At 30.2% G+C, this 14,813-nt stretch overlaps 2 protein-coding genes across 3 annotated transcripts; one reads left to right on the forward strand and one right to left on the reverse strand.

The window, feature by feature from the left end:
- Nucleotides 1-378: 378 nt before the first annotated feature.
- On the reverse strand, nucleotides 379-5,076 carry LOC125069997 (early boundary activity protein 2-like). 2 transcript variants are annotated; one of them, XM_047679658.1, is made up of 10 exons: nucleotides 5,048-5,076; nucleotides 4,132-4,458; nucleotides 2,171-2,280; nucleotides 1,995-2,077; nucleotides 1,550-1,912; nucleotides 1,333-1,464; nucleotides 1,141-1,253; nucleotides 917-1,060; nucleotides 633-829; nucleotides 379-437 (listed from the first exon to the last, which is right to left on the reverse strand). In XM_047679658.1, exons 3-9 carry the CDS (start codon nucleotides 2,262-2,264, stop codon nucleotides 694-696), a joined length of 1,065 nt encoding a protein of 354 aa, XP_047535614.1. In that variant the 5' UTR covers nucleotides 2,265-2,280; nucleotides 4,132-4,458; nucleotides 5,048-5,076; the 3' UTR covers nucleotides 379-437; nucleotides 633-693. The 2 variants fall into 2 exon arrangements, with proteins under 2 accessions (XP_047535614.1, XP_047535613.1); XM_047679657.1 differs by lacking the exon at nucleotides 5,048-5,076 and adding an exon at nucleotides 4,888-4,943.
- A 1,475-nt stretch (nucleotides 5,077-6,551) lies between these two features.
- On the forward strand, nucleotides 6,552-12,765 carry LOC125069928. Its single transcript, XM_047679554.1, has 7 exons — nucleotides 6,552-6,924; nucleotides 7,296-7,411; nucleotides 9,653-9,754; nucleotides 9,943-10,464; nucleotides 10,873-10,985; nucleotides 12,153-12,296; nucleotides 12,490-12,765. The coding sequence occupies exons 1-7, from the start codon at nucleotides 6,741-6,743 to the stop codon at nucleotides 12,632-12,634; spliced, it is 1,326 nt and encodes a 441-aa protein (XP_047535510.1). The 5' UTR covers nucleotides 6,552-6,740; the 3' UTR covers nucleotides 12,635-12,765.
- Nucleotides 12,766-14,813: the final 2,048 nt, after the last annotated feature.

Genomic DNA, 14,813 nt, shown 5'->3' on the forward strand with positions numbered 1-14,813 from the left:
TAATCCTGTAACACTGTTTCATACTTACCTAACGAAACATATGTCATACAAACAATAAATGACTGTCAGATTATATTAGAATGCGATCAGTCTAGGATCAGTCCGAGTAAGGATTTAAATCATTATTTGCTTACGTAAATAATAATATTACATTAAATGCATAAATATATGCAGATATATATATTGTCTAATGACTTTTTAATATAAAATAAAACGACAGAATTCATGATTATATGTAATTTATTGCAAGAATTATATAGAATAGGATGAAAAAACATTAAATTATATCACGCGTTCAAATTATTGCATGCAGCCAACTCTCCTCCTTGTTCCAGGCTTGAGACTGGCACTGGGAGTACCTACCCAGCGGCGGAGTTACGTGGCGTCCAGACGTCCACGATCCACGTTTTGCGGATACTGCATTTTATGCATTTTATCTGAAACATTAGATAGCATACTCAGTATTCCAAATTGAAATTAAGAACAACAAATCAATAAGAAACAGAAGGTTTTGTTTTTATCGTAAAACTTGAAATTTTTTATTTAAATTATTGACACATTGGCAACATTTATTAGAATGCTTAAAATTACCTACATAATAGTTTGATAATATAATATCTTTCATAACTTACCTGGAACTTGTGCCCCGATTCCTGTGACCCCAAAATACTATTTCTAATGTTTTGTCTACTATTAACTTGATGAATACGAGCAATCTGAATCAGAAGGAGAAATATTTTCTTTTTTAACTATTTTGCGCTTCTTCTTGTTTTGTTCGCGTGTTCTAAACATTTTGCTTTCGTCGGCACATTTTGTAGTAATACTTGTTCTAAAAACATAATACAATTGATTACATACTAAAATAAACAAAAAATTACCTTGTATTCATGAAACATTAGTTGCATATTCTAATTACCTAACTACATTCTCTGGTACGGAACAATTTTCTACCACAGTTTGAACAATATCATTTACTAAAGCTGCGTCTAGTTTCTTTTTAGCGGGTTTGTCGGGAAATGCTGGTGAAGGTTTTCCTGTTAGTGAATGAGTTGCCAATACTCTGAAAAAAACATTGTTTATTAATTATAAAATTCGAATTTAAAAGTATGATCATTATGTCCAAAAATCACTTAAACCTACTTTCTTGAAAAAACAGCTGTCAAAAGTTTTCGAGTGGCATTCGTATAAGATGTCCAGTCCATGTTCTTAAGAAGTCTAGCTGGAACTGATGCATTTCCATCTCCAATTAAAACCTAAAAAAATATGTTTATATTAATTAGATATATGTTAGACATGCGAAGCCAAATAAATTAAGAAGGCAGAAATCCATACCATTTCGTTATTCGATTTATTCGTATTCTTTGGTTTTAAAGTTCTTTTCATTTCTTTTGGAGCTCTCATATCACTGTTTGTAAAATCATCGCGGTCTTTAGCAAATGTAGTATCACAGTCTCCAACAGAACTCTAAAATAATAAATAATAATAACACAATTTAATAATATAATATTGAATATTAATCAAAATTATTAAACAAGTGATGTTTACTAACAAAGTCAGTAGTAGTAGTCAGATTTCTTTTACGTTTGTAGGACTTTCGACGATAAGTCTTTTCCGAATATTCGTCACTTGAAATTTCCGAAACTTGCTCATATGAATCGGTAATAGACGATGTCTCCGGCTTTTTGGTTTTCAATTTTGACTCAAGACATTCTATTTTAGCACATAGCTCTTTTATGATATTTTCCATTTTTACTATTTCAGGTAAATATAATTCAAATTCAGTTTGAGTTCCCTTATCACACATCACTTTATTTTTAACATATTTTGATCGATTCTTCTTCGAGTTTTCATTCCAACGTTTGGGCGAATACACTCGTTTTTTTGGGGTGCTTGTATGGGGAAGTGGCGTTGGCTGTAAATTGAATATATATTCAGATTAAGTGACAAGTATTTAGGTAATTTTAAACATTTTTATAATTTCAGATATTACTTACTGCAGAGCTAATAAGGCTGCTTAAAATTCTTGCTATAGTATTAGTTCCGTCAATACTTTCAACGCCGATAGACCTTGTATCGACTGTTAATTGAAAACATGATTTATTAAAATAAAACCATATTCACTTGTTTTGTATGGTAATAAATGAACAAAAAATTATTGACTAAAACTTACAATTATTTTCATGGTGACGTCCGCGGTGATCACTGTGAAGGTCCAGTAAAGCTTGCGCAGCATCCATTTCAGATTTTATAGCCAAAGTCGTCATTTTAGCTATAAGTTATCTGAAATTTTAAAATAAATACTTGTTAGTAAAAGCTCACTAAGAAATAGTAATCGACTATCGACAAAGGAAGGTTAAGTTCAAATAAGCTTCCGATAGCATTTGACAGCAGTCATTTAAAATACCATGCTTTTCAATTGTCCGTTCCAGGTATAAAATATAAGGTACATGTTTTCGGGTAAACTCAGTCGCTAAGCATTACTTTGTGTAACAAGGAAACCTCAATAAACCTATTGTTTATTCTCCTAATCCTATTGGATCCGCTTTTCTAGATCTGATGTTTCTACCTGCATCTTGTAATCTAGTATTTTTGACGATTTGTACTTAAATTTTACTAAATAATATAATAAAATAAGTTCAAATACAATATAAGTCGTTACCTGTATTATTCGTTAGCCCTTTTACAAAATAAGTTATTTAGTAAGAATACATTGTCTTCGCAGTTGCGGACTATGTCTTTTAACAATTACTTGGGCTCTTAAAGATCTACGTTTTTTTTTATAATTAAAAAAAATATTATTATAAATTTTTCCATCAGAGAATGGCTAAGTTCAATGAAAATATCTCAGATACCTGAGCAATGTTTGTTAATATACAAAACGTGGTTTAATTGTTTTGATGATCTTATCATTGAACTAAATTAAGGCTATACATGAAACGGTTAAATTTCAGTTACATAGGTTCCTTTTTTTTTCGGTAAGGAAAACATTCAAAAAAAAAAATTTTTTCATCCATGTAACGTAATCGTAATATAATATAGCAAAGATAATATAGCCTAAGTCAGTTTCGCTAGAAATCTCATTTAATTTTGTAATGCATTTTAAATCATAAAATTATTACGTCACATAGTATACCAAATTTTTTTTTAAAACTCTGTAGATATTTTAGATTTTTAATTAACATGGTTTTTTTATTAAGTATTTAGAACGGGAACTTTACCCTATTTTTTATTTTTATTTGGTGGGGCTCGTGAACAAGACATTCGTAGATAATGTCGAAATATCGAGCTCGAACAGATAAAAAAAAATGGTAAATATCCCGTTTTAAATATCTAAACATATTTTTAAAAGGTCGAGTCTATTGAATTTTACAATATCTAGTTTAAACAAGTCCGAGTCGGTGTCGCGCTCAAAGGGTTCCGTACCGTTAGCTATAAAAACGGCAAAAAATCATGTCTGTTTTAAAGAAGCCCCCCTTAAATATTTGTTTTCTTTTAATTTAATAGTATATTTTTAAAATGAATATTACTACCTGGTGCCGATAACGGCAGTAATATTCAATACTTTTCTTGATATTTATAAAAATATCAAGAAAAAATCACGTTTGTTGTAAGGGAGCCCCTTAATATTTTTACTGATTTTTAGTATTTGATGTTAAAGCGGCAACAGTAATACATGATCTATCGAAAATTCCAATTATATAACTATCACGGTTTATGAGATACAGCCTGGTGACAACGGACAGAGGGCCGAAAAGAAGCCTTAGTAAAAGGTTCCCTATTTTTCCTTTTGGCTTCGGAACCCTAAATTAACTTGTAAGGTTAACTAACTTAACTATTTAAATAACAAATATTCATCTGGCATTAAGCAAGACCTTTTTTTCTTTCATGTCTACCGAACATCAAAATTCACATCAACATCAGTTCAGCATTTTTTTTTAGAAAATTGTCATTGGTATTGAATTGCTTTTTCATAAGATAGTACATATTTACTAAATATGTACTGAAAAACTTCCCTAAAAACATAAATATAATAGTGCATATCTTACAACTCAGGGCCTCTTCTCATTTTGTAGAAACCCTCAAATATATATATATACATAGTAAATAATACTTATATAAATAAATACTCACCGATATCTTCAAACTAGTACAACAGTTCTTGAAATTGCTAATGATATGTTCACCTACAATCACTCAAGGTAGACTGACGAAAATTTGCAACCCGATTGAAAAAATCAACTTGCTAGAGGGGATGTTTCTTAACCACCATACGACTTCCATTGTTTCGTTATCAGGTAAATAAGCTGGCTGTATTTTCGGCTCCTTTCTGTTATCTCCTTTTGTTTAATATTGAATGAAATTTTGTTTTACAGCGGATTAAGGTACCAAGAACTTGCATTTATAAAATAATGTTTATTATCCTACGCGTAATTAGCTTACTTTCTTTGTCTAGTATTCCTATAGAGATCATAAAAATTAAGGATAAGTTATTGATTTTATTAGAAAAAAATGTTTAAGCGTTTTAGGTACCACTGTATTGTTTTTACGCTTAGTATAAGTATAAATCTTGTACATTTTCTGGTTAATCAGAAACAAAAGAGTAGTTTTTTAAAAACCCTAATAACATATGAACAAAGTTATTAAGTTTGTACTTAGTTGATAAATATTATATTTTTGTTTCTTAAATATTTATTTTTATATTCGATCGATTTAGGTAATTTTAAATATTAGTAGTCAAACCACAAAGGAATGAAACTGTGACGTGTAATAAATAATATTAAAAAAAGGGTTATTTAAATATTTAAGGTTCACACAGTAAACAAAATTAAAAATGTAATTTAAAAAAAGAAAAATGTTATTTCAATTTAGAAAAGATTTATTTCTTACCAATCGGATACCCATTGGTACCCTTATTACATTTTTTATCTCTTTAAAAATATTAAGCCTAATATTTAAGTATCTAGGTATGAACAAGTTATTTTTCTCGAATTTAAACACAATAAATATTTATTAAAATACTGATTTGAACCAAGCACATCGATCTCACTTTGATAACACATACGAATATGTATAGACTGCAGTTTTTTATACTAATATTTATTTAAACCAGCTGATCAAATAACAAATTGTTTTTAAAGAGGGTAGTTGCATTTTCTTTGAAGTCGGTATTTATTAATATATGTAAGTACTAAGTATATTTAGACTTCAATAATGATAACAATTCATTTTAAATTTTACTGTAAATATAATTTATAATAATAATTATTATTATTATTAGATATACAAGTACGTTCTTGATATTTAATATTTATCATTAATACAATTATCTATTATAAATAAAGTATGTAATTATAGTGCACGTTAATATCGAAATAAGTAGAGAAATATGACATAACATTTCACAGATAATAATTATAAAGATAAATTAAGTTGAATAAATCCTAGTATTTTATTTAAAATTTAATAAATATTTAAAAGAATATCCCTCGTCAAAAACATTCATAACAAAGAGGAACGAAGACGTGAAACTTAATCAAAGATTGCGGTCGCGGGTTCAAATTCGGGTTAATCTGCTTGATTTGTTCTAATAATGAACCTCGTGCTTGGTGTGCTGTGAAGAGAAAAGTCATAACGAAATCTACCATGCGTGCGTTGGACATCAGTGGAATGTTCACTTGCAGTAGGCTTGATTGATACTCGTTCAATGTTTGAAGCTCCCCGTATGCTCAAATAATTATTTTAGTAGAATGGCTAATTTTGGGTATTTCTAGAGTAATAAAACTACGAACATATAGTAGTTTTAAATGTAAGTAAACCATCATGAAATTGTATATATGTAAAATTAAAGTGACAACTTGTAATTGCCCCATAGCTGGGATACTCCTATTTTGAGAAGGTTCCACTTGTGGATCTTAGTCTGGAGCCTATTCCACCGCACTGCTGCAATGCCTTTTGACAAAACCAAAATTAGGTCATAACCTGAATTTGAACCTGCGATCTTCGGTTAACTTTCACGTGTTTAACCGATGCGCCACCTAGGACTTTATGTTTAGGATATTTTAGAACATCTTTCAATTTACATCGATGCCGATTAAACGTGAATGTTTTATATGGCTGCTATATAAGTGGTCGGTACGTACATAATTTATAATGAAATATATTAAAATTAACGCTGTCGGAAACCTGAATGTTCTTTGAATGTAAAGTGTACTAGTATAATAAGATAATATACAATACACCTTCCAGTAAAATATTTTCAAAATATCGTTATTTATGGTTACCGTTATATATTAAGGCACTTTAAGATTTAAAAAGAGTTGCGTAAAACTAAATTTAATATGTTTTAATATTATTTATTTAAAAAAAAAAAATCCTCCTATTATTGTTATATTTTCATAATAATATTTAATTATATTTCAGTAATAATGTAAGTATTCATATTAAAAATATAAGATTAAAAATTTTTAAGAAGTACATTGGGTGCGTATTGTCTCATGTGTAACGAAATCTTTTGTTTGATATTTATTGGGGGACAAATGTCGGGTACTTGGGTATCCGTAGTTCAATAGAAACCATTGTAGTTTGTATCTTTACCTGCGTACAGAAACACACCGCGTCTCACATGTACTGATCAGTTAATTTTTGTGCAGCAACGTGTTAGGAAGAAAATACATATTATAGTTTAATGTACGTATTACATACATATTGACTACGTTCTGCATATTAAAAATTAATTGATCATGGATCAAAAGCTATGGCTTCTTGTGGAATGGGTAGACGAACAAAATATATTTTCCAATTATGGCGTGGTTAATAGTCACTGTTTGATAAAACACGAGACCGATCTTCATACTGGGAAAGTGGTTTTCCTTCGTGACAAGCGTAACAATGGTGCACGCAAGGCGCAAATTCTTAGAGTTTCTGGTGAGTCACTTTCGTTATTTAAATACACGTTTTCACTTGAAAATAGTAGCAGTTAATGTACATCAAAATCAATATAAACTAAGTAATCGTTGTTTTTATTTAATAAGCCTAATTACAAAGCAATTTTGAATTCCTCTGATAGGAGGAAAAGCCAAATTCTAGCAGTAGTTATGCTTTAGATACGTCATGTTACGTAGAGTATTTGGAACAACCGTTACGGCACAGAAGTATTTTTTATTATTTTATTAAGAAAGGGAAGTTCAACGTCATATTAAATAGAGGGTAAACTTATAAAATTTATCGAACGAACTTTTATGTACATTATATCGTTCATAATAACTTGTTCTGAAATGAATAATTTAAATTTTCAGATAACAAGCGTTACGTCAAAGAGTTGAAAGTGATGTTGGAAAGACAAGACCATCAAGTAAAGAATGTTCTTTCGCTATGTATGAATACTATCAAAGAGATGAAAACGGGTCCAATGGTAAGTGATGAGATAAATCGTTTTACATATATGTATAATAATTATATAGGCACTTGTTATACGTAAATGTGTCTTTATTTTTATGAATACTAATAATAATCTTTTATCTTGTAATGTCTCTGAATTATCCTTCTCGTTGATCAAGTTCATCCATTTGTTCAATATATATTTTATTTGAAGAAAATATATTCTTTATACTTTTAATTATATATAAATCAAACGAAGCTCAGCTACTAGAAAAATCTACTATTGTTATAGTATGTTACTATTGGTATATATATGGTAGCGCTTTGGGCGAGCCTGTACGGGAAGGTAGGAGAAAAAAAAAGCTTTGCCATCTTATAAAATGGTGGAATTAGATATAATTATTCTTAATCTACCTACATACTAATTATAAAATGTCGTTCTTCGGCTGTTAGAATGTAACAGCTAGAGATTTTTTTTTATATTTAAAACGTATCCATGATGGTCAAATTGGTTTATTGTATAGGTACATATTTTTAAATCAACGGTCGCCAGTTAAATCTTGAGCAATAGTTATTCTACAAATTTTGTATTAAGAGAAAGTATAAATAGGAAACTTAATTCTCTTACATTGAATGTAAGATAAAGAATTCTAAGCCGCAATGGAATAGTTATTGGAATAGGCTCGAAATCGTGAAGGAAATCTTTATCAACATTTAATACATTTTCCGTGAAAATATTACACATTATAGGAATAAATAAATGTTAACTAAAGACAAAGTGATCTTGATATAAGATTATTAAGAATACAAGATTAGCGTTAACGATTAAACAATTATGCAATTAGTTATTGATGTGTCGGCGCATAAAATAACTCGATTACATTATCAGCTATCTTATCCGCATGAGTAATCTGAAAGGGAATGAGATCATGTTCAAGGAACTTGTCCAATTTAAAAAAAAAATAATGTGAAATAATTGATACGATCATAGTTGTTCTATGATTATGGCAATTTATTCACTCTAAAAAATAGTTATAACAAAACTGCTTATACTATTATTTTTATATAATCTTATTATTTAATGTGTTACTTATTTGCTTAAGTCTAAACAATAAATCAAAAATAGGGAAAACGCAATAACAATAATCTATTACTACATATTTGGTTTTTGAGAGGTATCACATGTTGCTTTATTCAGTCAGTCGTCGTGCGTGTAAACTTTATTGGCTTTAAAAATTAAGCAACGGAGGCGGTCAATCATGAAACATTCTTTTGAATTCTTGAGTATACCTATAATGTTATTCTGCCAAATAATATACATCATACCTGTGTTCAAAATATATGACGACATACATATAATTATAAGATTCAAATTAACAAAAAACAAATAAGATCCTATGAAAAAAATGACACATTGCTTTTAAATTTTAATAGAAACTAACGACCCATCCAGGCTTTGCACGGGTGCAATTTATTAATAACTAGCGGCCCACCCCGGCTTCGCACGGGTGCATTGCTGATACTAAATATACTACAGAATGTCTGACAACGTTTGCAGCTTTTTGGTTATTAGACAATACAAACCGCTACGTTCCTGCGTTTTAAATCTGTAATATCTTCGAAAATATTCAATTCAACTACATGCTCTAAAGGGCCATATTGATCTATATTAAATGCACAATTTATGTATTTTTAATGGTACTAAATTTGATAAAGATTAGCGCTGTATTGCTTAAAACTGCTTCGAAAATAATCCATTATTTCTCGTAAAAAGTAGAGGATAAAAAATTGTAATTGTGGGTTATCCCTAAGAGATAGACATATACCAACGCGGACTTGAAGACCTTTTAAGGTGTACAATAGTGTAGTATATTATTTTAATCTATCTCGTAGGGTTCAGTCAGCGTTTGCAATGTAAGCGCAAAAAATTTATTGTTTTACGACATCACTTTAGAAACCTCTAAAATTATCAGAATTTCTACTATATTGTGCATGTATTATACATATGAACCTTCCTCTTGAATCAATCAATCTATTTAAAAAAAACGGCATCAAAATCCGTTGTATAAATTTAAAGATCTAAGCATACATAGGGACAGACAGCGGTAAGCGACTTTGTATTACTATGTAATGAAGAAAATATTATGATATAAATATAATTTATACCCTAAAGTATTTATAATTAGTTCCAGAGAAAACCCTGTATTACCCTTATTTTATTATAAAAACGCCTGGTTTTATTCTACAAGTGAAATGAAATAAACTTCTCTATTAGTTTATAGGTGCAAATCAATCATTACCCATGCCGTGTCAGAGCACACCAAGTATTCACATTGATGACGACATTAACTCCAGTGACAGCGATAGCGATCAGGAGGTAAGCACGATCAGAATTGGACTTTATTTAACTTATTCTAACTTAAACATATTTATATATAATTATAGTAATAATGTCGTCGATAATCTATTTATAAATGGATGTTTTTATTTGATGAATTCATATTTTCTCTAAAGCAATTCTAGCTGCAATGATAAATTGTAATTAGGTACGTCAATTTTTCTCAGATGAACCTCAATCTCACTAAGTCCACGATCAAATATAATAACCAAAACAAACGCGCCGAATCAATAATCAATGGACAAATAAGTCGATTATTGAACGACAAGACCATAATACGTAACCGTAGATCACTCATGAGCAGCACACCACTACCAGATAGGAATGTACCGAATCTTAAGCTGACATTCGATCAAGGATCACAGACCGATCCTGTTCTCGACCAACCTCCTATGGAGAAAATAGAAGAACTCGAATCTGTATTAAAACGGCTATACGGACAGTTCCTCGCCTTACTATCTGATGCTCAAATAAATGAAAGTCGATCAATAATGGACAGGACATCTGAAGATCGGAGACTTGATGAGAATGTAGAGATTTTAGCATTAGAAGAACCGTCCAACGTCCGTCAAAATACGTCAAGCGTTGAGCTCGAAATGGATAAGATGGCTGGCGGCTTAAAGATTAGAAGAGCATCGGCGCAGACCACTAACGCAAGTCTTCCATTGTCGGTTAACAATGTTGATATGGTTTGTAGACTTTTAGATTATTTTATTTAGTATTTAATATATTTTTAATACATGAATATAATATATATTTGTAAGCAATATTTTAATAGATATAAATAATTTATTATAGTATGTGGCCGGAGGATTCTGCAGTAATAATTAGTCATTAATAGATAGACAAGAAAAACATTTAATAAGACTCAATAACTCAATAGTGGTAATTATACAATAATTGTCCTATGTTAAATATAATAAGTACTATATATAATAAGTTAATCAAAATAACTTAGATCTGCCACGTCTTTACAAAAAATATAACTTCAAAAATATTCAATGTCGACTCATTTTTATATAATAATTATTGTATAATACCGGATTATTTATATACAGTGAATTGATGGAAATCATTAAAGCAATTCAACTTCGTAGGTTTCAATTGGAAGTGGCAATGTCACCGTGCCTGCCAGACTATTGGCAGAAATCGATTGGACTTCCCACACTTCAGCGACAAGACAATTGCTACAAGCCGTCTTTCCGAGAAGGTAATTACTAATTCCGGTTAACATTTAAACAGAATTTAATCAACTGCATTCTTTCTTATATTTTCCTTGTATAATACTCAGTTCTAATTATTCTTAGATAAATCAATTTGATGTGTACTAATATCAAAATATCTCGCTTTTAAATAGGTAAGATTTTGTAAATAACTATAACGTACTACAAATTTACATAGTATAATAATACTGATATTTTAAAACAAGGTTCTATAGTGATTAGATTTTAATATAATATATAATAATAAAAAATGCTATACTAAAGGTAAACTAACTGCTTCGATTGTCAAGTGGTCCTAGTGTAGACAATAATTGACACACTCGCAATTATAATAAATATAAAATAAATTCATAAAGTCTATTATGAAAAATAAGCCGTTACTAAATGCGAATTTAATAAATTATATCCGTAATTTAAAACGTAGTTATTAATTATTAATAATCAAAATCAAAATATACTTTATTCAAGTAGGCATTTATAAGCAGTTTTGAATAGTTATTAAACAAATTATATTACATAAGTGAAGCTATCACCGGTTCGGAATGTAGATTCTTTTTCAACATTTGAAATACAGTCATGTCAGTTAAATACTAATAATAATAATTATATATGTATGTAATATACCCTGCCTGGAAGTGAACAAGTATTAACCCCACGCTTTTTTATCATCTGTATATCAAATGGTTTTTTACAAATGATTTGAATTCTTGAAACGGCCAAGTAAAAATGTCTGCGGAATTTTATTATAAAAACGGATACCTTGCCCCAAGAAGAATTTATTGACTTTGCGTCGCGGAGTCGGAAACATGGCGTTTTAAACTTATTCTGACTTCTTGTGCACATACAATGATTATAATGATGATTTTATTAAAGTTATCAAAGCTACATACTGTGAATATACATAATATTGTTGTAAATAAATTGTGACGCAACAGTGAGTATTCCTACTTTGTAAAACACATCCCAAAGACAGTCTCTAGCTCCAAGATTATAAATAGAACGAATTGCTCTCTTTTGTAAAATAAAAACAGATTCAATAACATTAATAATAGCCATCTATAGCAAATTAATATTTATTAAAAACGTTGCCAATAAACGAATCTGTTTAAATTTATAAAAATGATTAAATATTTAAAAATGTATATCTTTTTTAGAATTCTTGCCACTCATTCTTTAACTGGAAAGCAGTCACCGGCATTTGCAAACAAACCACCGAAAAAGCAACTGGACCCTAAATTAGTTGACGATATTGTTAACACAGTCGCTGAAAGGTGTGATGTTCCCAAAAGGATTGTTAGGTATGTATCACTAATGCTTAAATTGTCTCACAGCTTTAATGTTACCTCATTTAAAAATTAATTGAACATAATAAATATGCATTCTACCTTCCAACAAAAAAAAAATAAACGTATGTATTTATATAAGTATACTAACAAAATAAATGTCCAAATATATAGACCGGAGAAAAATAAAGTATTAAAAAAATTACAGGAGCTCCATAACGACAAAATGTACGGACGAAGCAAAGCTTTATAGAAATCGTCAACGGTTCAGAAAGATGCACGAACAACAAAACCAAGAGAACGTCCCGCCATCTTCTGCGTCATCAAACGAATCGACCACTGTTCGTGATTAAAGAATCAATCAATTTAAGATAATCACTATTGAATAAGTTATATTCAATAGCATTTTGTGACAAAGTAATAAATCAAATTAAATTTTAAATGTCAAGACTACGTAAGAAATAATTAACTGTATAGATTTATGAAAATATATCATAACAGTTTTTATTTGCTTTTATTTATAACGTCACTAATATAGTCCTATTACAAGCAAAACAAAGAGTATCACTTTTAAGGAAACCACTATTAATATCCAGTAATATAATGATGATCAAATTGACTAAAAATTAAAAAATTAAAAATTCGAACAAAATTATTTACTAACCGATTAATATAGGACTTCTTTTTCCAATTTATTCATTTACATCATTCTACAACAATATACTTTTGCGGCGTGATTTTGCTGGAATGGATGTATGACAGTATAGTTCTCGTCACGGTAGCATGCGAAAGCGATCCCGTTGCGCCCGCCGAAGTGACGGAGAGAGTACCGATAATTTTTTAGTTGGTATTCAGGTGTCCTAGGGCGCACTATATATCTAATCATCGGCAAACACCACATACGTGACGCCCTGATGGTCGATCCGCCTATGCAGGCCTACACTTCCTAGGGGGTATCCCCGGGGGTGTCAACGACGGAACATACCTTAAATATTTGTTTTATTTTAGCTCTGCGGCGAAGGATAACGAAAAGCAAAACCTGTAAGTGTGAACGGCTGATATTCTTTTACATATGTCGCAGGTGTTTAGCCTAAGTAGCCTGTATCGTAAAACCGACCTTTTGTATTATTATTTCTGTTGAGTTATTGGTTGAAATTATTTAACAGTTAGGTCACTATATTCTTATTATTAAACATAAAATACATAATTCTAGGGACTAATAATAGTGCATGCTTTACATTTTTTCCGAGGCAGAAGAGAACACAATTCCAACTCCAGATTCTGAGCTGTTACTGAGTATTTATCCACATCAAAACTAAATTAATATTTAACTTAGAACCTCAGAGTCTGGCCTTATAGCTGGCTATTAGACCAATGAGGCCTAATCAAAGACAAAGAGATTAATAAAAAGTCAATTTTTCAAATTTTTTATGATTTGATATATTCGTAACAACTTTTTAAAAAGTAGTGCCATTTAACCAATGTCCTCACGAAGATAAAAACTCGAGTCAATGAATGTTATTTACGTTTAGACGATACAGAAGTTTTGCTTTTTTGTAAAAATCCCCTTCAAGTCCTTCTGCCTGCTTATTATTTAAAAAAATAACAGATTATAAATATCCCACTGCTAGGATGGGATTGAGAATGCGAAGGTTTGATATCCCAATATGCTGCTGCATTGTTGATTGGTAGATACACATGTTGCAGAATTTCCCCCGACTCATGTCAGGTTCTCATGATGTTTTCCTTCACTACTCAAATTCTAACAATAAAGATTATGATACGATCTTATACCGATCAAGCTTTGGTCATAAGCAGGTAAACAGCGATTCGATTCGATTGCGATGAAGTGACAATTTGTTATTAGGTATGGCATCCTGGAGATTTTGCTACTTAGAAGTATTGATCATAAGTCAGTACACAGGGGATATCATATTCGGTAGGATTAGTGGCGCATTGACCATGTAAAGGATGGTTATTATTTCTTAGTGTTAGTATTTTTTGGGCTGTGGTGATCATATGGCCCATTTATCTTTTCGGCTACGAATATTAGTAAATATATTTATAAAACGATGTAGACAGAGTAAGAAATTCAATTTATTTTTAATAAAAAAAAAATCGACTGGCTTTGTAATAAAAATAGTGTTACACTTAATAACAGCTTCAATGAAAGCATCTGTGGTTTATACTTCACGTTGAAGTACTACTTAAAACCATAATTTAAAAAAAAATAGTGAAATTGAAATTTTACTACTTGTTGATCCAGTAACAAATTTGAACCAAATTTAAACCATCATCTTTGTGTTTATCTCTTCATTACCCCAAATTTCACAAGATATGTGGCTGCCCTTGGCACCCATAATTATGAAAATAAACACAATGTTTTAGAAAAATACGAGTCAAATTATTACCATTTCTATATCAAATTTATTTTGAGTTCATATATCTAACTAGCACTAACGATATCGGTAACGAAATGAACGAGCAGGACTTGAACTCGACGTTTAAGTATACAGATTTCAACGTTGAAAT

Source organism: Vanessa atalanta, chromosome 16 (assembly GCF_905147765.1).
Source record: "Vanessa atalanta chromosome 16, ilVanAtal1.2, whole genome shotgun sequence".
NCBI classification, from domain to species: Eukaryota; Metazoa; Arthropoda; class Insecta; order Lepidoptera; family Nymphalidae; genus Vanessa; species Vanessa atalanta.